Source organism: Etheostoma cragini, chromosome 16 (assembly GCF_013103735.1).
Source record: "Etheostoma cragini isolate CJK2018 chromosome 16, CSU_Ecrag_1.0, whole genome shotgun sequence".
Lineage (NCBI taxonomy): Eukaryota > Metazoa > Chordata > Actinopteri > Perciformes > Percidae > Etheostoma > Etheostoma cragini.
Genome location: NC_048422.1, coordinates 23,695,217 through 23,717,319, shown reverse-complemented (window position 1 = coordinate 23,717,319; position 22,103 = coordinate 23,695,217). Strand labels below are relative to the sequence as shown.

The window sequence follows — 22,103 nt, the reverse complement described above, 5'->3', positions numbered from 1 at the left end:
GGTCTACCCCGAGGCCTCCTCCCAGCTGGACGTCCCTCCACCTAGTCCTGGGTCTACCCCGAGGCCTCCTCCCAGCTGGACGTCCTTCCACCTAGTCCTGGGTCTACCCCGAGGCCTCCTCCCAGCTGGACGTGCCTGGACCACCTCCTTAGGGACCCCCCCAGGAGGCATCCCCTCCAGATGCCCGAACCACCTCAACTGACTCCTTTTGACGTGAAGGACCAGCGGCTCTACTCCGAGCTCCTCTCGGAGGACTGAGCTTCTCACCCTATCTCTAAGGGAGACGCCCCCCTCCCCCCCTCCTGAGGAAACCCATTTTGGCCGCTTGTACCCTGCAGCACTACTTTATTTTAAATGCTGAGAAGCCGAAAATGTTTAAGACACAAATCCAGAATTCATTAATGACCCCAAGTTTTTCCATGAAGCATTTTTTTTTTATTATTTAACCCAGAGTATAAAACATTAAGCAACTGACACACACACTTTAAAACAAATAATATTAGCAAAAAACAAACGCTGAACACACCAAAGAATGCAGGATTGGCTCGCGTCTACACAAAGTGTGCGACACATGGAAGTGGGTCTGTTCGGCTGCAACAACATGCAGAACATCAGAGGTTCCACATGATGCCCGCTGAGATCTCTCCACGGCAAAACAACTTCAAAACGCAAAGCAGAGCACCGAAACAAGTTGATTCAGTCGTTAAATGTTAAGAGTAGAATTACCAAATGTGGATGTGCAGTCATCCATTATTAGCTTGTTGGAATCATTTTTTACGTTTTAACTTCCTGTTTTGCCAAACTAAAAAGGCATGGGTGGAAATTAGCCACAGTGTACTTGAGAGACGGTTTACTGCAGCGTGTGGTGCTTTTATTTTACCGTCTGAAGAGGTTTGTTTTGACTGGGGTGGGAGGGCGGGGGGGTTGCGGGGTGAGAGCGTACTGAATTCAAGCCTTGTTCATCCTTCCCACGGAGGGCTGCGTCGTCCGTCCACATCCGTCTCCACGTGGTACAGCATGTCAGCCAGCGTGTGTTCGATCACAGCTCCCCAGCCCATGTCGCTCATCTGAGAAGAAGAAGAAGAAGAAACAACACACCAGAATAATCAATCGAACAGCTCAGTGGAAGTTAGGATGTAGCTCTTAGAAGACAGACTGGGCGGGGAGGAGGAGAGGAAGGAAGGAGAAGAAGTGTCATCTGTCAGCTAACATGACGTCACGATGGACCACACCAACCAGACTCCATGTAAATAAACAGTCATTTTAGCATCTTATAATACGTCATTCAAAGTCGACAGAAACCAAAATGAAACTGTGAAAAGCTGTTTTTGGTCTTCTCTACACTTTTCCAAACATCACAACTCTAATATTGATGGAAATTAACATATACTTCACTGATTTACATGTGAAAATGTGTTGGCTCTATACACGCTAAAAGTGCCGTTTTTTTTAAATGGAGTCTGGTTGGTTCATAGCTGTTTCTGGGAAACAGAAAGGTCTTAAAATAGGTTTTACAAAAGTATCTCTGAAGGGATAACACCCTTAACACTTATTTTTTATTAAGTTTTATTGCTATTCAGATGTGCACTAGGTAGTAGGCACACTGATAAAATTTCTGCAGAATTTTCCAGTTCTCCTTGTTGTCCTGAAATCAAGGCTGAAGCACCGGGGAGACTTTCATCTCAGGACTATTGCTAAACTAAAATCCTTCCTTTGTTTTAAGGACTTGGAGACTGTTATTCATGCTTCTTTTTCGCCTCGCCTTTCTAGAATTCTGGGATTTGCCAGCCGTCTTTATGACGCCTGCAGCTTGTCCAGAACGCAGCTGCTAGATTGTTGACTGGTACGAGTAGGAGGGACCACATCTCCCCGATACTGGCTTCCTTTCACTGGTTACCGGTCAAATTTAGAAGTGATTTTAAGGTAATGTGACCTGTTTTTAAGGCATTACATGGATCCATTGCTGATCCACTTATCATACTTCACTCCTCCAGGAACATAAGATCATCTAATCAGTTCCTCTTTGCTATTATGACCCCGAGACTCTGAAACAGACTTCCCATTTGTATTAGGTCTTCCCCTACTGCCGAGATCTCTAAATCTCGCCTTAAAACACATTTTTATCCTTTATACTATGGTATAGTTTAGGTGCATTGTTATAGAAGTGTGTTGTTTGTATGATGTTCATTGTGTCAATAATGTTATTATCTTCCTTTGTTTTTATAACACAATATAATTATTTCTTTTTCACGATTCCATCCATCATTCTGCTGTGTTATTACTGGCTCTCTCCCAGCCCTTGTCAATAAAAGACACTTGCCACTGGGCTTAACCATTTTTTTGTGGGGGAACCCTGTGTTGTTTTTGTGTTCTTTCTTTGTATTTGTATTCTCTGATTGTACAGCACTTTTGGGTCAGCTTTTGTTGTTTCTAAATGCGTTTTATAAATCAATTTGGTTTTGATTTAGTGGAGCTCTCACCGGCTGGTACTTCAGCTCCTTCGGAGGGTGTTTGAAATGGGGCCCAAAGTTAACAGACACCTGGCAGGAGAGAGAGAGAGAGAGGGGGGGTGAAGTTTAGCAAACTCAAAGACGCCGAAAAACTACAAAACAAAAACCACAAGTCGGGTACTGACCGTGCAGCTCTTGTAGAGTGAGATGGCCGGGAAGTACATGCCTTCAAACAGGTTCTCAAAGGCTACACCTTGGCTCACTCCGTTTTTATAGAATATCATCTGGAAAAAACAACAAAAAGGATCCATAAGTTAGCGGCAGCAAACCAGCACCGGGTCTTCCGACCCCATTTTATCCCTCAAGAGGACTTCTCACCCTGCTGGAGCTCATCGACTTCAGGCTTTTCTCTGCTTTGTCGACATAGTCCTTTTCCTCAAAGTACAGGTAGCTCTTGAACTTGATCAGCGCCTGAAAAGAGCAGACTTAGTTCATCAGACCAAGTGGTCATTCAGACATTCACGACACTAGATGGTACACTCTGAGACATAAACTAGTACTATTTTTGTTTTGCTTTTCCCTCCATTGTACCGAACTCGTACACCTAACCGTGTAGTTGTCACAGTGTCGGGTACTTTGGCAGTTACCCACACGTTCGTAACCAAGACTCTTTCCAGTAATCAACAGAAGACAGGAAGCACGACAAGTTTTTACTTGCTGACAATCTCCAGACCAACTCTAATGCTCTCCTACAGTGCAGCCATTTTATAGTAGGAGTAAGGCAAGTTTACACAATGTATGCAGAGACGTGTGCGACATGGCCGCCCACTACACAGGACAACAGCATGACATTTGAGTTCAAAAGGACACACACACACACTACAGAGGTGAGTAGATTCAATAAATTCAATCAAGAGGGCATAGACACTCACACTCACACAATAGGAAGTAAGTAAATAAGGAAACCTGTTGTTAAGTCAGCTACATTTAAACTCTGGGTGAGACAACACATATGCAATGACGAGCAGAGTTCACAAATGAAAACACATTTAAGTCTGTAGTACAAGAGCAGTGTAAACCTGGAGCATTTTTGGCAGAGTGAAGTCTCTAACACATAGTGTGTCTGGTGTTACCTTGTCCTTGTACGTGTCCGGCAGAGCCCTGGCGGTCTCCGTGGCGTCCGGCAGCTCGATGAAGAAGCCCAGCGTGTCCCCCTGCCCGTAGCTGGAGGAGTAATGCTTCCCTATCGACTGGTGGAACCGCGTTCCCTTCTTGCTGCGCCACGAGTAGCTGAACTTGTCGTAACCCAGGGGTGCCTGCAGGTTTCCTGCAACACGAAAAGGAAAATATCTTATAGCAGTCCAAGAAATTTTCTGCCAGGCCTTCTTTAAGTGTCCCAAGATTTTCTTCACTGTCCCATGCCTATCACAGAGATATATAAGCTCATCTCTCAATGCAAATCATCCAGTAACTGAAATAAAACCATGCCAATCTCTAGGTGTGGTAAAGGGTGATGATATGGGATTAGTTCAATTCAAAAGGCCAAGGGAGCTTTATCAGGATGCATAGTATCCTGATCCATGAAATAACTGGTCTTTAATAATAAAAATGTGCCTCTATATGGGAATTTAACATAGGGGGGTGTATACTTATGCCCCTGTATTTTAACATAGAGGGGTGTATACTTATGTCCCCTGTATTTTAACATAGGGGGGTGTATACTTATGCCCCCTGTATTTTAACATAGGGGGGTGTATACTTATGTCCCCTGTATTTTAACATAGGGGGGTGTATACTTATGCCCCCTGTATTTTAACATAGGGGGGTGTATACTTATGCCCCCTGTATTTTAACATAGGGGGGTGTATACTTATGCCCCTGTATTTTAGGAAAGAACATTTATTAATCTACTAAACATTATTCATTCACACAGTAAATTGGTGTCCTTAAAGGTTGAATTTTTTCTGATTTTTTTTAATTAAGGCATTAAGATCAACTTCCAAAAGATGCTTTTTAGTTTTATTCCTCTTTTTAAATGGGGGTGTGCCTGGGGGTGTGTAAACGTTCTCAAGCTGCTGTAAAGAGGTTTGCGTGAGAAGGAAGCACGGCTGACCGAGCGGTTGGGACCAGCCGAGCCGGGCGGCCGTCTCCGGAGGCATCTCCTCCACGGTGACCTCGAAGAACCAGGAGCCCTTCCGGATGCCGTGGGAGGCTCGCACCATGGAGTAGCCCTTCTCCCCGGTCACCGTCAGACGGTCGTCGGAGATCTTCAGCTGAGGCGCTGCAACACAAACACATCAGGGCTGCACGACACAAGGACAATATGCATCGTTGAATATGACGATTACAATATCACGCCCGATGACTTAACAGATACTGAAGTGGACACATGTTCTGCTGCTTTCAGTATTCTGCCAAAATACAAACAAAAAACACAAATTGCTTGTTGAAATTAAAACTAATGAAAAGGAAATCATTTAAAAAAAAATGTATGCAACAAATTGAACATTATGTATAACAGGCAGCACTAAAAAAAAAAGGATGAGTTCCATTTTAAAGTGCAGTATTCGACTGATATTTTCTCTCAAGCAAAAAAAAATATCTGAGGATCGTTCGCAATGTGTTTGTCGCGCCAGTTGATATTTCGATTTTACAATAACAAAGCAGTACATGGTGCAGCCCTAGTACACGATATAAACATGGCTTAGGCTCTGACATGCTTAGAAATATTTCATAAACATGACCTCGAATCAAAGTATGTCATCTCAAAACGGCTTTACAAGGAAAACATTCTTACATTACATTATCTGTGAGAAAATAAATATATATATATATATATATATATATATATATATATATATATATATATATATATTTTTTTTTTTTACAGAGTGAAAACATAATTAACCCTCCTGTCGTACTTGGGTAAAATTTGACATTTTCTATATCATAAATGTTGGTATGTTTCATCCAAATGCTCTTCACAAGTAAAATAAATGATCAGTATTTTATCCGATTTTGTATCATTTGAAGAAGAGAATTGATAAAAGAACGTTGAAAAAAGTAAAAAAAAGATGTGAAAAAAATCCAAACGAAATGTTTCATAAAACAGCAAATGCCAAAAAAAAAGCGCAGAAAAAACCTCCGAAAAAAACACAGGAAGAAGAGAAAAATGTGTCTTACGGTTCAAGTTTTACAATTTGAACCAGAAAAATTAATAAATAAAAAGTTGCACTGTCGACGGGGAAGACCACACTGGGGTCATTTTCTGGACATTTCGGTACCTCGGTCGTGTAGAGCCAGCAGCACCCTTTCATACAGGCAGGCTCGGTACAGATCCCCGGGGATGGGTTTGCCGGCCCAGCAGTCCAGCTCGAGTTTCTCCGGGTCTGGAGCGTGAGGATCTGGTTCGGCCAGGATGTAGCGGTACCCGTCCTTGTTGAAGGGGTGCTCCAGCGGGTACCCGTGAGGAGGAAGGCGCTGAGCCGAGAAGAGGGGGTCGCTGCCACGAGGGAGGAAGAGGGGAACACGTTTGTTTGTTTCTTAGATTTGAAAAGGAAGACTCTGGTGATCCACTGCACCAGTCATACTCTAACCTCATTTTAACCCGTTTGTGCCGGATGCTTCGCGCCGACACATTACATCTACCGCGGGTTACTGCGTTGCGCAACTCTGAACCTCCTGCCGGCTGCTGCGTGGCACAAAGGAGCATCCAGCACTTCATCATCATCATCATCATCATCATCTACCACATCCTCCCTCCCAAACTCCTCACTATCTTCTACCACCATGTTACTGCCCTCGCTGTCTAACTCCTCCTCCGTCTGAGACATTTTCTCGCTCGTCTCTCAAAGATTCATAAACAAACACACATGTGTGTCTGGTTGATTGACGTGATTTTCAGCAAACCACGGTACATTTTGGTGGTCACGTGGCTTTAAATAGCCAACAAGACCCGCCTCATGTGTATTTACACCAATGACGTTCTCTGCTGCACGCATCATGAAAAGACCGACGAATACAGAATACTGCTCCACGCAGCAGCCGGCAGGAGGTTCAGAGTTGCGCAACGCAGTAACCCGCGGTAGATGTAATGTGTCGGCGCGAAGCATCCGGCACAAACGGGTTAAAGATAAACCCAATATGAAATATGTTGGCACCACCAGGCATAAACAGCTAAGAATTATTCTTTGTAAAAAAAAAAAAAAAAGGCCAGCTTTAAAAAGAAGGCACTTAAACTGAAACTTTAACAATTAAATGCTACACTTTAAATGTTTACAATCACTAAAACGTAGTCGTAGCTGTACTGTACAATTATTTCAGGACTTCTGCATGACTGATATGTTTTAAAAGGAACATTAAAAGAAATCTCACGCAGTACTCCAAAGTACTGCCATTTGAGAAACACTGTCTATGCTATGCTTGTAAGAAAACTAAATCCAAAGAAAAGGACCAAAACTAAACAGGAACCAATCATGTTCACTGACAGTTCCCATCGGCCACATCCCGGTGACGTCGCATCACAACGCAAGAATCATTTCCGGGGACAGACAACTGGCTGTCGATTTGGATTTGCGGTAAAACGTGAAATCTGCAAACTGGTTTATTTTGGTGATTATTTTCAGCCATAAATGTACCTTCACGGCCCTAACTTGCACCTGGCGCAGATCAAAGCCCGACGCAAGTGTCTTTTCCTAGACTGACGCAGTTGACAATCTTCCATCCCACACCAACGTGGTTTAAATAGCAAGTGCACCTGCGCACAACTGTTCATGGGCGTGCTGGTCTTACAAGAAGATGTGTTCAGGTGCATTCTGGGCGTGCTGGTCTTACAAGAAGATGTGTTCAGGTGCAATCTGGGCGTGCTGGTCTTACAAGAAGGTGTGTTCAGGTGCACTCTGGGCGTGCTGGTCTTACAAGAAGGTGTGTTCAGGTGCATTCTGGGCGTGCTGGTCTTACAAGAAGGTGTGTTCAGGTGCATTCTGGGCGTGCTGGTCTTACAAGAAGGTGTGTTCAGGTGCACTCTGGGCGTGCTGGTCTTACAGGGAGGTGTGTTCAGGTGCACTCTGGGTGTGCTGGTCTTACAAGAAGGTGTGTTCAGGTGCATTCTGGGCGTGCTGGTCTTACAAGAAGATGTGTTCAGGTGCATTCTGGGCGTATTACCATCTTGAGGCAGCAGGAAGTGATCGCGCCATTCAACAACGAAAAAAGCCAATAACGTGGCATCTTAAAGTTATTTTAACATTGAATTGGTAAAATGCTGCTAGGCTCGTGTACAGAGTGCGCACACTGTGCTTGTCACGCACACACAAACAAATAAAATTACAATATGAAATAGCATTAAGATATGATCTGCTCGCGCGCTTCTCCTTCAAGCACGAGGGGATCAGTGTCTTAACATCTTAAAATCTCTCCGTCGTGCTCAGCAAAGCGGACATTATGACAGCAACGCGCCGAGATCCACGCGCACAGAGGTTGATCGATTCAGAAAACATCACGATTCAATTCAAATCTCAATTGAAGAAAAAAAAAATCTCAGTATGCAAATGCAGCTACTTTTCCCACTGGAAAATATACACGCCATGACGAATCGATTTTGAATCTGCAGCGCTTAAATCGCAATACAAATGAGAATCGATTTTTTTGCACACCCCTATCCTCCTTCATAATGTACACGCCCTAAACGCACCAGCGCCTGGCGCTCATATCATTGTTGGGGCCCATGACGTCTGTTAAACATCAAGTGCTGTGATTATTTCCTGTCCTGTGCTGCTTTGCGTGAGTCTTTAAAAAAACCAAATCTAGCGTTAGGAACACCTCATTGCCTGTTTTGGTCGGCTAGTGTGGCCTGTGTCAGTGGCCCGACAGGTAATATGACGCAGGTAAATATGTTGGCATATGAAACATCAAACATGCATTGTAGACCAAGGAGATGACAGCATTTCCACTTGTTCCAGGAGTTTTCTACCTGGACGTTACTGTAAAAACGAACACTGTGATTGGTTCTGTACCTTCGGGTTCTCTTAGCAGCTCCTGCGGCAGCGCCCTCCTGTTGCTGCTGCTGCTTGCGTTTGGCCCCTCTTCCTTTTCCCGGGCCAGGGGCCAAAGCACCTTCACAACAACACAAGACAGATTACACTCCTACACAGATCACACACACACACACACACACAGCAGCCTGGGACTCTGCTTGGACACAAACACACACACACACACACACACACACACACACACACACACGGGCACACACACACGGACACAGCAGCCTGGGAGTCTGCTTGGGGACACACGGGCACATACACACGGACACGGACAAACACACACACACACACGGACACACACACGGACACACACGGACACACACACACACGGTCACAGCAGCCTGGGAGTCTGCTTGGGGGCACACGGACACACACGGACACACACACACACACGGACACAGCAGCCTGGGAGTCTGCTTGGGGGCACACAGCCACACACACACACACACACACACACACAGCGTCTGGTGTACACAGGGAAACAGCAGGCGCAAATAGGCAGGAATTATACAGCGTGGCTATCAGCCTCCTCAACGTCACCAACATTGTTCTCTTTCTAAGAAACACGGACGTTAGGGAACCAGAGGACGGGACCAGAATCTTTACTTCCTCCCCGGGAAATGTGACATGTAAATATGAAGTAGGCAACAAGAAAAACAATTCCGTTATTTCTTTAGTTTGTATGTAAAACCATGCTGAGTCAGCTTATTCAGATATTAACACACAAAAATATTCCAGTAAACACATTCATGTGGTAAAGAAAGTAGTTCCACATACTGTACATGAGAGACAATTTATTGTCAGACTTACTGTCCCATTTAAAAAAATACATTATCATAATATGAAGTTATTTTTAAAATGGGATTCCTGGTGTTTTTTCAACTCACGCCATAATCTCCAAAATTACCATTATGCTCACTAACCACAGACAGCAGGCAAAGGGAAGCCTCAGGAGTAGTTCTGCACTTTTACTTTAAACTCATACCTAAAAAAAAAATCTAATTAGCATGTGGCCAATAGATCTGACCCAAATATTATAAATGGAGGAGAAGGAAGATTGACGACTAGGCTAGTTAGCATTGGATGAAAGCCAATAGCAAATGGTTGTGGTATGGAGTGTCACTTCAGTGAGGAGACTTTTTATAATTGCACTTTAAATTTCAGAACCTATGAGCAGCAAGCCATAGAGAGGGAAGGTTTGTTAACTGAACATAAGGAGGTAGGGCTGGGCAATATATCGATATTATATTGACATCGATATATGGAACTAAATATCGTCTCAGATTTTGGATATCGTAACGTTGTAATGTGGCACAAATATGCCAGTCTATTGCTGGTTTTACAGTGTGTTTAACAGTAAAATAACATCATTTTCTGAAATTACCAGACTGTTGTTGCTGTTCTTTTATTTGCCTTTAACCACTCGGTCGTTCAATTAACATAAGTCATCTAAAATCTAATTGGTAAAATGTTTGGTGAAAGCACCAAAAGTCATCCCTACAAAATCACCGCAATATCGACATGGAGGCGTTTGGTCTAGAAAATCGTGGCATCTCATTTCCTCCGTATCGCCCAGCCCTTAAAGGAGGCAAAGCTTCAGGGAGAGGAGCAGGAGCAGAACCAAACGGATGCAGAGAGCACACAGAGGGGGTTACAACAGGACGGGATGAAGTTGCCCACAAGATGCTCACTGAGAAACCTCAGGGCCAACTTCTCTCCAGGAGGGTTACAAGACACATAAAAAGCACACGGATCAGCTGCAGAGGCCAAAATACCACATAGTCACCTGAGAAAGAAGATCCACCTGGAACACAGTGCACAAAATCACCACGGTCACCACATTTAACAAGTCTCAGGGTCAGCTTCGGGGGGGTTTAAAGGGGCCAGTGATGTGAAACACCGTTTCCCTGTGCTTACCATTCAGCCCAGCGGCCGTGGGAGCAGCGGTGGTCTGTTTCTGCGTGTCGTAGGACGGTCCGATGGTTCCCAGGTCCTACAGGAAAGTAACAGCAACTGGAATTAGACTTCAGATTGGGGGTCTTAAGCCGTGGTCCCCTTAACTAAAAGATGGATGGAGCAGGGACCCCCTACTACATATATTGTATAAATTAAACTGCATAATGAAATGGGCCTACAGCATTGTGTTACCTTTGCGTAGGATGCTAAGCTATTGAAACAGCTTACTAATTGTTGGCATGATTTTATAAATCATGTTTAAATGTAGCCTTACCTATGGGTTAGCAGTGGGAATTTATATCTGCTAATAATGTGTTGGATTCATGTTAAAACTTCCAGAAATGAACAACAATTTGAAGGCCCCCCCCTGCAGTAACTTAGGGACCCCCTAGGGACCCTGGACTAGAGAATGAACCGGGACTCAATTGCTGCTCCCATCCCATTACATTCTCCCGTCATATCCTGTTCATGTGACTCTTCTATGGACACAATATATCTGAATGCCCTGTGTGAATGCTTCCTATATAGTGTATTAGAGCTGAGTGGTGAATACCTGGTCCAACAGGCCAAATTTGGGGTACTCCTCCTCCAGATCTTTACTGCCTGGGTCAGGGTGTTCCTTCACCAGAAACACGTCTCGCTCTTTACTCTGGAAAATAACCACAAGATCCATTTCAAAACTAACATATTAACAGGGAGATTGGCACAGATTATTTTTGCTTTGTTTGTAAATAGATAGATAGATACACAAATAGATAGATAGATGGATAGATGGATAGATAGATAGATGTTCTCCTTAAAGTTTGGGGCTGTAATAAAACATCAGCTGAGGAGATTTAAGACAATGTGCGACACAACATCTGTTCCCATAGAGAGGCGAAGTCCCTCCCCCTTCCAGTGGACCCCAATGGACCTTCAGAAAAAGACATTGCTAGGACATATACACTGGCCCACGGAAAAAGAAGGCCAGCCGTACAGTGAAGGACCAACCCCACCCTGACACTGCCTGTGCTCCCCCCCCCCTTCCTGGAGAAGATCCAGAGCAAGAACATGTAAACCCAAAATCGGCTGAAAAGCAGCTTCTTACCAAGAGCTGTAGACACTAGAATCGTACGATCGCCGTTTTCCACAGTCCGTTTTAAGCTGCTAACTTACATTAACCACGGTTTTAAAGGTCACTTGTGTTTTACTATGTAAGATAATGTGTATATATTTGGCTTTAATTCATATTTTTTCTAGTTGCCTTTGTCTGTGTTCTGTTTACTTAAAAAGGTCCCATGGCATGAACATTTTACTTTATGAGGTTTTTTAACATTAACATGAGTTCCCCTGCCTGCCTATGGTCCCCCAGTGGCTAGAAATGGTGTTAGGTGTAAACCAAGCCCTGGGCAAGTTAATGAGGTCATAAGGGGCCAGGTTACCCCCCCTTCCCCCTTCTCTGCTTTGCCAGCCCAAGGTGATGACTCCGCAGTGATTAGTGACAATTCTCTCCGACCAATCAGTGGTCTGCTGTTTTTCACGTCACCTTTTGGTATCGCCTCAGTTCGCTTACCACCCCGACTGAAGTAGTACTACAAAAAGTACCTGTTAGCAGGTACCAGGGACCTTTTCTCGTAACGGAAAACCCAAAAAGGTGAGTAGAGTTGAAGTGAGTCGAGTAGTTACCATGAAGTGGAAAAACGCTTTTAGTCAACTAAAACTTGACTCACAAAAAAAGATGTGTTAATGACTAAATATAACTAACACTAACCAGGACATTTGGCACAAGACAAAGACTAAATTTAAAATACGTCACATAATTAACACCATATGCAACTTTATGGTGCGAAGTCTTTATTATTACATATGTTCACGGCCTGATACTTTAAAAGTTTTACAACAAACTAAACTTCTTGACTGGCAAACCTTTACATGGACGCAAACCGGAAGCGAGGGGACTTTTCCTTTCTATTAGCTGCTTCAGCACAGACTTGTTTTCATAGGAAGAATTCAACACTGTACACCACAGCCTTACCATTGTCTTCACGATGTTGTTGGGCCAGGTGAGCTTCCCGGGTCTCTGACGGGTCGTCATGCACTCCCAGTACTTGTCAATGAATGGTATGATATCCTGCAGAGAGAAACCCAAGACACAAATACTTCTACTAGTGATTAAGTACTCACAAATTCTGCAGATCAGGAGATTTGCGCCGCACTCTTAGGTGTATAGATTTATTGTTTTTTTAGAAGTTAATAGCTACGTTTTTCCACTTGTTGTGTCTCAAGCAGCCAGGAGAAACATATTTGGATGTGTGATAAGTAAGTAAGCCTTCAAGAGCATATCGTCACAAAGTGAATCATAAAAAAATAATAAGGTAACATAAATAAAAGACTTCGTTTGGTAGTGTTGGATTTCCTGGTTCCCCTTCTCCATAAACATAAAATCAAGGAGAGGGTTAACTTTTTCTGCTAGAGATTTCCGACAGGGGTCAGAAAACAAAGGGGAGACACTTTATTTCTTGCACAATGCCTCTAGATTCACTACTCACGGGCGCCCGGATAGCTCAGTTGGTTCAGCGGCCGCCCATATATAGAGGTCTACTCCTCGACGCAGCGGGCCCGGGTTCGAAAAATTACCCAAAAATGAGTCCCTACTCACTTTGAAGCTAATCACAGCCACTCTCTCCAGTACATGGATTATCAGTATATTAGACAACAATCTTAAATCTAGGTGTATATTTATTTAGCATTCATGTTCATTCAGTCTGCATTATGAATTCAAATTGATTTCCGATAGGCAAACACTTATTATATAGTCAATTAAAATAATGATAGAAGGAATTACGTGAATCAACACCTGGCTATGTGTAAAAATCTGGCCTCTGTCGTTGTGACATTATTTTTACGGAAAGTTGAGTCATCACATTTACTTGCATGAAATGGCTTTAGAGGTCCGATAAAACGTCTGTGAAAACGTGTTTTGCGCACCTTGTCTTTGGAGAACATGGTCTTTGGGTGCTCGTCTTGTGTTCTGGACCGCCATGTCAGGTTCGCCAGCGCTGTGAGACACATCTCCTTCAGGTCTGGAACAGAAACATTGGTTCGTAAAGGCTGAAAATGTTGATTGCAAGAGGCACAAAGCTTACACCACTGTTGTGTTCACTTTGGATTGTTTGTAACACAAAGAAATAGGGATGCTAATTTAGAGAGGTTTTTTTTTCTGAATAATAAAATCAACACTCGTCAACTGATCTTTAAAAGGACAATTCCAGCGCAAAATGAACGTAGGGGTTAATAACACATTCGTACCGAGTCGATCTTTCTCTGGGACCTGTTTTCATGCTAATCGAGTGTGACCAGTTTTAGTGCAAACCCCTAATTAGCTTGTAACGCTAGTCTTTGGGGCACGGGTAAAGTAAAAAGAAATTGCTATTACTACACCACTAACAAGGCTCAAAACAGCAGCACACTTCCACGATAGCATAACGAGGGTCCCTACATGCAAGCCAAAGCATTGACAACTTTGTAAGTGTACAGACAGTTCATGAAAAATAATAAAAAATGTTAGTAAAGACAGTAGTGTTCGCATATACTGGCAGGCGCCATCTTGGAAAACATGCTATGTTACTGTTACACGGTGTTCGTATGGACGTGGACGTGTGCTGCTATTTTGAGCCTTGTTAGTGGTGAAAAAAGAGATTTCTTTTCACTTTACCCGTCCTACGACGACCAGCGTTACAAGCTAATTAGCAGTTTGCGCTGAAACTGCCCACATTTGATTAGCATTAAAAAAGCATGAAGAACGGTCGACTCTGTACCCATATGTTCATTAACCTCAAGATTCATTTTAATAATCAGAATGATCCTTTAACCCTTTACTGACAAGCAGGCAGCAGAGTCGCATTCCAGCCCGCCAGAAAATAAATAAATACATATTTTTAAATTTTTACCTTAACCCTTGTGTTGGCTTCCCATCAGCCATCATCTTTTGGCACTTTTTCCGATGTTTTTGCCGGGTTTTTCTACACTTTTTTTCAATCCATAGCCTAATTTTTACAAATATTACATGACATTATTATATTACAAATTATTATAAATTTTTACTAATTATACAAGAACAATTGTTCGTTTTTTTCGTGCTTTTTGTCTCTTTTTTTGTCATTTCTTCCGAGGTTTTGGTAACTTTTTTTTTAAATGCCATTAAATTCAAAAAAACAACCTAAATTCGGTGAAAGTAATTTTCCCTGAAGAACATTGTATGGCATCCATGTTATTTTTAGGCAATTTGGGTGAAAGAAAGCCAAGTTCCTGATATTAAAAATAAAAAAACGGGTCAAATTGGACCCGAGGACAACACAAGGGTTAAGAGACAACTATGTTATTATTTTAGTTGATATTATTTCTGTGACAATCAATTTTACATCAAAATTTGGACTCGCTAGAGCCCTACACACAACACGTACTGGCTTGTTTCCTGAGGAAGTATGTGTTGCCGCTGTGATGGCACACGTTGCAGTGAAACACGTAGTTAGTCATGAAGGGAAGGCAGGTCCTGTAGAGGAGGAGGAGGAGGAGAAAAGGATTGAATCATGAAACCCATCAGTATAGTATAGCATAGTATAGTTGTATAACTGCTGATATTGAGACAAAAAATAACTGCACGTACGCGGTGTCGATACCAAAGGTGTCTGCCGTGAACCACTTCATACACAACGCACACTGCAGCTCCACGTCCCCCAGCTGCCTCCCGCTGTCCTCGTCCCCGGAGCCCGTCAGAGCGTCCGCAGCCTCCGAGCCCTCGCCAGCCGTTTCCTGGGAGACACAACGTCTGCTTAAAACTAAAAAAAAGCAGCCCGCTTATAACAACAACAACAAAAAAGCAGCTTCTGCATCATGATTTATAGCAAAGCCATGGACGGACAACGTGCCGTCACAAGCAACAAAAGGAAAGACGAAATAAAAACAATAGAACCATACAAATATTTAGTATTTTTACCATCCCCTCTTTCCCGTTAGAGGACTCGGTGTCCATGCCGGTGGGTAGTTCCCCAAATGCAGCGTCCCTGAAAGTCAACAGAAAGATTCATCAGATATTATACCAAACATGTAAAAGGTTTTTAAGCTTTAGTGCGCAACTTTTCTTGATATGAATTAGGGCTGCACGATATGAAGATATAGATGGATAGACTGCGCACACACACACACACACACACACACACACACACACACACACACACACACACACGTTTTAGAGTTTCACAATATGAGGAAAATCTCTTAGTGCAATTATTTTGACTGATATTGCGATTCGATTTTTGGGGCGCCTGGGGCTCAGTGGTAGAACGGTCCCCTGCCAATATAAAGGTTGGGGGTTCAATCCCTGGCTCTGCAGTCCCATGTCAAAGTGTCCTTGGGCAAGACCCTGAACCCCAAGTTTCCCCCGATACTGCGCCACGGGAGTGTAGATGTGTGTGACTGTATCTGATGAGCAGGTGTGTATCTGATGAGCAGGTGTGTAGATGTGTGTATCTGATGAGCAGGTGTGTAGATGTGTGTCTGATGAGGAGGTGTGTAGATGTGTGTTTGATGAGCAGGTGTGTAGATGTGTGTGAGTGTGTGTCGGATGAGCAGGTGTGTAGATGTGTGTGAGTGTGTATCTGATGAGCAGGTGTGTAGATGTGTGTGAGTGTGTATCTGATGAGCAGGTGTGTAGATGTGTGTGAGTGTGTATCTGATGAGCAGGTTCCTGTACTATGTAGAAGATCTTTGAGTAGTTGTTGAGACTAGAAAAGCGCTTTATAAATACAGTCCATTTACATTTTATTACATTCATAATATTGGAGGCAATGATCATCTGTTGCACCATTATTCTTATTTTCATTGAAAAATATCCAAATTTTAAGATTGAAATGATCATAGTGTGATTTAGCAAGGATCTGTACCAAAACAAAGATGTTTTCTTTAGTCTGTAAGATGGGATTTGTAGGATACGACGTCTCTGCAGCCTTACAATACTTCATCCAGAACAGGTTGACACATAACCTTTTGTCTATTGTATACATCTCTTCATTGTATTATAACGGTTTATTATCTTAGGATGTTTATTATTTTAGGATGCCTAATAACATCTGGCTAGGGGACTGCCGATGAAAACTAGCCTGTTGATCCGTGTACATTGTCCCCTTTTCAAATAAACAAATAAATGAAAATGAAAAGAAAAAAAAAAGTACAGTATTTTGCCTTTTACAAATATCGGGCCTCCCCTGCGAATTGGATAACGCACCAGTCCATATTGCAAATAATAAATAAAAATTGCGATTAATTGTGTATCCCTAATGTGTATTACCCACTCATTACTTGTACAAAGTTCTTATTTTTCCACTGCTCTGTAAGCATCTTTTCTTAATCATTTGAATCACACTTTTCAGTTGATTTGCTTGGAACAGCTGTATTAAATCTTCTTTTTGACATGAAATGTCTTACATAAACTCAGCAATACATTTCCTTATACTTAAGTACATTTTAAAGTACTTGTACTTGAGTATTTCCATTTTCTGTCACTTTCAACTTTTACTACAAACACTACATTTCAAAGGAAATACTTTATTTAGTACACGACTCCATGTATTTGATACCTTTAGTTACTTCAAAGACTCAGATGACAATAGAATCAACAAATAAATGTGGATGTATTATTAAAGATTACGCTGCTTAGCAGTATTTAATCTTTTGAAAAGTAGCTCCAACTTTACCAGCTGCATAATTACTACTTTTACACGAGTTAATAATATTAATACTTCTTCAAAATAATAATAATTAGAAATATTTGGACTTTCTATCTTGAAATATTAGGACTTTTCCTTGAAATATCAGGACTTTTTATCTTGAAATATTAGGACTTTTTATCTTGAAATATTAGGACTTTCTATCTTGAAATATCAGGACTTTTTATCTTGAAATATCAGGACTTTCTGCCTTGAAATTAAGACATTTTATTTTGAAATATTAGGACTTTCTATCTTGAAATATTAGGACTTTCTATCTTGAAATATCAGGACTTTTTATCTTGAAATATCAGGACTTTCTGCCTTGAAATTAAGACATTTTATTTTGAAATATCAGGACTTTTTATCTTGACTTTTTATCTTGAAATATCAGGACTTTTTATCTTGAAATATTAGGACTTTCTATCTTGAAATATCAGGACTCCATCTTGAAATATCAGGACTTTCTATCTTGAAATATTAGGACTTTCTATCTTGAAATATCAGGACTCCATCTTGAAATATCAGGACTTTCTATCTTGAAATATCAGGACTCTATCTTGAAATATTAGGACTTTCTATCTTGAAATATCAGGACTTTCTATCTTGAAATATTAGGACTCTATCTTGAAATATTCCCCTCTGAGGTGTAGTGGACTACAAGTATGAAGTAGCAGCAGAGATGATTCTAGGCTCATTTTGTCTGAGAAATCTGGTCCCCTTAGTGTAAGTACTAGATTATTAGGACATATGAATGCATACAAAGTCTCAATATATGCTTAGTAGAGTCTATACGTTTGCCTGCAGACAGGGTACCGTTGAAAGGTCAGATATGTTGAAGTTTTGTCTTCATAAAGAGCAGCTAAGATGAAGCTAACGCTCATTTGGTTCACTCGGTGAGTCTGTGGAGCGCTAACGTTAGCTAGCTAGTGTGCTAGCTAAACAGCGGTTACGGCTAAACGAGAGCGTAAATGTTGTTTATATTCTCACGGAATATCTGAATCATGGCCTTCAAATATGTAACAGTGATACATCTCCTGCATGGAGGACACATACCCGTCTCCGGTCTCCGGTTCGGTTGTAGCAGCAGTGCCCGCCTCTCCTTCAGACGCCATGTTTCAAATCAATGAAAACAACAAAAAAATAGAAAGAAGCGAGACGGAGACGGAGAGTCAGCTTCCGGTTTGCTGCCGCGGTTCAGCTCAGCAGCGCCACTGCAGGCCGACATGTGAACTGCACCCAACCTCCATCCATTCAATTAGATCTGGGAAGCAAAATTAAGTCAGTCCAGCTAATTAAAAAGTTTTTTTCCATCCATCCATCCATCCATCCATCTTATATTATTATCATTATATTCATAATGGTACACTTTACTTGTGCATAATTTTTTTATCTGTTAGCTTACATCTTTAGGCTCATAAGGCGTCACATTGTGGAACGTTTTATGCTTAAAAATTAATTAACATACTTTAAAAAAAAAACAGTTTGAGACCTCAGAAGGAATATTATATATGGTAGAAGACTTTGACAAGACTAAAGTCTCTTTCTTCTGATATTGTCTCTATGGGGGGGGCATCAGCAGCAAAAACTACAACAGGTGGTTGATTGTCAATATTTTTATTAAATTGCATTATTCCCATTATTTTAAAGACACAGTAACTATAGTTTAATTAGCTAACTCCTTACTGACTTGGACAAAATAAAAGGGTGATCTGAGAGTTTTGAGAACCATCTACCATGCGTAGCAAGAGATGTTGATCACATCGAAAATGGAGGAAAAAACCTCCTTAATATGAGACAAACAAATTATGTTAAAATGTATAGAATGCAAATAAAAATATAGGGAGGAAAAGAAATGGAATAAACCATAAAATGTAAGATCTGTGATGCAAAATGAGTTCAGTTCAGTCACTTTATTATCCCAAATGAAGAGTGAAGAGTACAAGATAAATCTACAGTGAAGAGTACAAGATTAAAAAAACAAAACATATAAGCAACAAGACAATAATACAAAGACATGAAATACAAAAATGTTTCCTGTCTGTAACAGAAACAAAACCAGAGAACAACAATCTCTAAAATCTTCCACATCAGAGGGATTTTTTAACCCTAATGTTGTCCTTTGGGTTAAATTTGACCCGTTTTTTTACCTTTTTTTTAACATCAGAAATGTGTGACGTCGAAATTGGTGCCGACAATGTAAATAAGAAATGACAAAACTATGGGAAATGTTTTGTCATTTTGTCAATACAACGATAAAACAATAAAAACTTCATTAACATCGGGTGAAAACGTTAAAAACGTTGGAAAAAAGTGACAAAACATCAGAAAAAAGCAATGCAAATGTTAAAAAAAGGGACCAAAAGGTTAATAAAAACCACAAAACGTAAGAAAAAAGCAATGCAAATGTTGAAAAGAAGGGACCAATATAAACCACAAAATGTAAGAAAAAACAAAAAGCATTGTTTTTTGTTTTGGTCGTCGGGGCAACAATACATACAAGGGGTTCAGTTCCCTATCAAAACCCTAATGTTGTCTTCGGGTCAAATTGGACCCGTTTAAAAAAAAAAAATTAACATCAGAAATATGTAACATTGAAAGTGGTGCAGAACTAATGACAAAACTTTGGGAAATGTTTTGTCATTTTGTCAAAAAAAACGATAAAAACATCGGATGACAACGTAAAAAACTTTGGAAAAAAGGGTCAAAAACGTTAAAAAAGTGACAAAACATCCGAAAAAAAGCAATGCAAATGTTGAAAAGAAGGGACCAAAAGGTTAATAAACACCACAAAATGTAATTAAAAAAACGTTGAGATGGGGACAACAAGTGTTGTTTTTTCAATCCTGGTCGGGGGGGACAACACGAGGGTTAAGACGGTGAATAGAGGACGCAGAATGAGTAAAACCGGTCCAGGTCTCACTCCCAAACCGGAAAAAACTCTTCCCAACCCTAACCCTCGTAGTGTCTTCCCTTCAACATTGAAAATCAACACTTTTGTTGACGTTTTCACAGATTTCTTCTCATGTTTTTGTCCCTTTTTTCAACACTTTTGATGCTTGTTTTTCAATGTTGACTGTTAACTTTAGTTTTACAGTTATTTTTGGAATTAATGGTCAATAAACCTCATTTATAGAAAGTTATACCTAATGTTTGAGTTAGAAAAGCAGAAATTAGGAATTATTGAGACTAAAATTAAAGAAATGGATGTTGATGATAATCACAGACTGGAATATGTCAACTTTTACTCAATACTATTTCAAAAACACTTCCATTTGTTTTACAATACTATAAAATTGAATAAGACGCCCCAAAATTAATAAAAGTAGAGATTTTTACTTGGTAAAGAGCGTTGGGTGGAATCAATCATGTTATTTTGGGGAATTAAAAAGAGCATTGATATAGGACAACATGAGGACAACATGAGGACAACATGAGGACAACATTGGGACAACATGGGGACAACATGAAGACAACATGGGGACAATATGAAGACAACATGAGGACAACATGAGGGACAACATGAGGGCAACATGAGGGCAACATGAAGACAACATGAAGACAACATGAAGACAACATGAGGACAACATGAGGACATCATGAGGACAACATGAGGACATCATGAGGACAACATGGGGATAACATGAGGACAACATGGAGATAACATAATGACAACATGAGGACAACATGAAGACAACATGAGGACATCATGAGGACAACATGAAGAAAACATGAAGACAACATGAAGACAACATGAAGACTACATGAAGACATCTTGAGGACATCATGAGGGCAACATGAAGACAACATGAGGACAACATGATGACAACATGAAGACAACATGAGGACAACATGAGGACATCATGAGGACAACATGAAGACAACATGAGGACAACATGAAGACAACATGAGGACAACATGAAGACAACATGAGGACAACATGAAGGCAACATGAGGACAACATGAAGACAACATGAGGACAACATGAAGACGACATGAGGACAACATGAAGACAACATGAAGACAACATGAGGGTTAAATATGAGTCCCCTGTCAAGACGTCCTGACGCTGTCTCTACGTCACAGATGTGTCTCCATTGCAGGAGGAAAAGGGAGGAGAGAGAACTCAACTATTCTCTTCCCAAAACAAAGGCTTGAAGGCATTTATGGCAGCACCCAGGGGTGCTCTTAGCATTCCCCTGCTCTTTTGTGGGACGTCTGCAGGCACACTTTGTCTTTGTGCTCGACGTGTCTTTTACTGGTTCCTGAACCGGGACCACAAAACCTCCAAATTAGGGTTGAGTTTCAGAGCGTGTGTGGGGTCGTCTCACGTGGTCTCAAAGCTTTTTATACACGCTCTTTAATGTGTGACAGTAAATGGCAGGGCTGTAGTACTCGGGTCTGGTCTTGCACTTGAGTCCGGACTCAAGACCGTTTTTTCTATGTACTCGGACATGTCTCGGCTCCGGCTGCTGGTCTGGACTGATATGGCTTCTGGTCTGGACCGAGTCCAGGTGTCTTTGTTATGTTGATAATAATATTGGAGGGAAAGTGAAACCCAAAATGATTGTCTTGATTCTGTCATGCATAAAACCTTTTTTTCTGTCCTGGACTTGGTCTTGAATTGGACTCGAACCTCTTTGGACTACTAAAACATACTAAAACTAACTAACTCAAACTAAACTAAACTAACTCAAACTAAACTAAAACTAACTAAAACTAACTAAAACGTACTCAAACTAAACTAAAACTAACTCAAACTAAACTAAAACTAACTCAAACTAAATAAAACTAAACTAAAACTAACTAAAACTAACTCAAACTAACTCAAACTAAACTAAAACTAACTAAAACTAACTCAAACTAAACTAAAACTAACTCAAACTAACTCAAACTAACTCAAACTAAACTAA

The 22,103-nt window shown here is 41.2% G+C and overlaps 1 protein-coding gene across 3 annotated transcripts; it reads right to left on the bottom strand.

Annotated features, from left to right (window-relative positions):
- Window positions 1–914: 914 nt before the first annotated feature.
- On the bottom strand, window positions 915–18,348 carry ash2l (ash2 like, histone lysine methyltransferase complex subunit). Of its 3 annotated transcripts, XM_034896119.1 has the most exons (17): window positions 18,247–18,348; window positions 15,423–15,489; window positions 15,093–15,238; window positions 14,890–14,978; window positions 13,415–13,509; window positions 12,462–12,557; window positions 11,001–11,096; window positions 10,409–10,484; window positions 10,278–10,295; window positions 8,462–8,561; window positions 5,735–5,952; window positions 4,564–4,731; window positions 3,584–3,777; window positions 2,829–2,921; window positions 2,636–2,734; window positions 2,481–2,540; window positions 915–1,067 (listed from the first exon to the last, which is right to left on the bottom strand). In XM_034896119.1, the coding sequence occupies exons 1-17, from the start codon at window positions 18,303–18,305 to the stop codon at window positions 960–962; spliced, it is 1,782 nt and encodes a 593-aa protein (XP_034752010.1). In that variant the 5' UTR covers window positions 18,306–18,348; the 3' UTR covers window positions 915–959. The 3 variants fall into 3 exon arrangements, with proteins under 3 accessions (XP_034752010.1, XP_034752011.1, XP_034752012.1); XM_034896120.1 differs by lacking the exon at window positions 10,278–10,295; XM_034896121.1 differs by lacking the exons at window positions 15,423–15,489; window positions 18,247–18,348 and having other exon boundaries at window positions 15,089–15,182.
- Window positions 18,349–22,103: the final 3,755 nt, after the last annotated feature.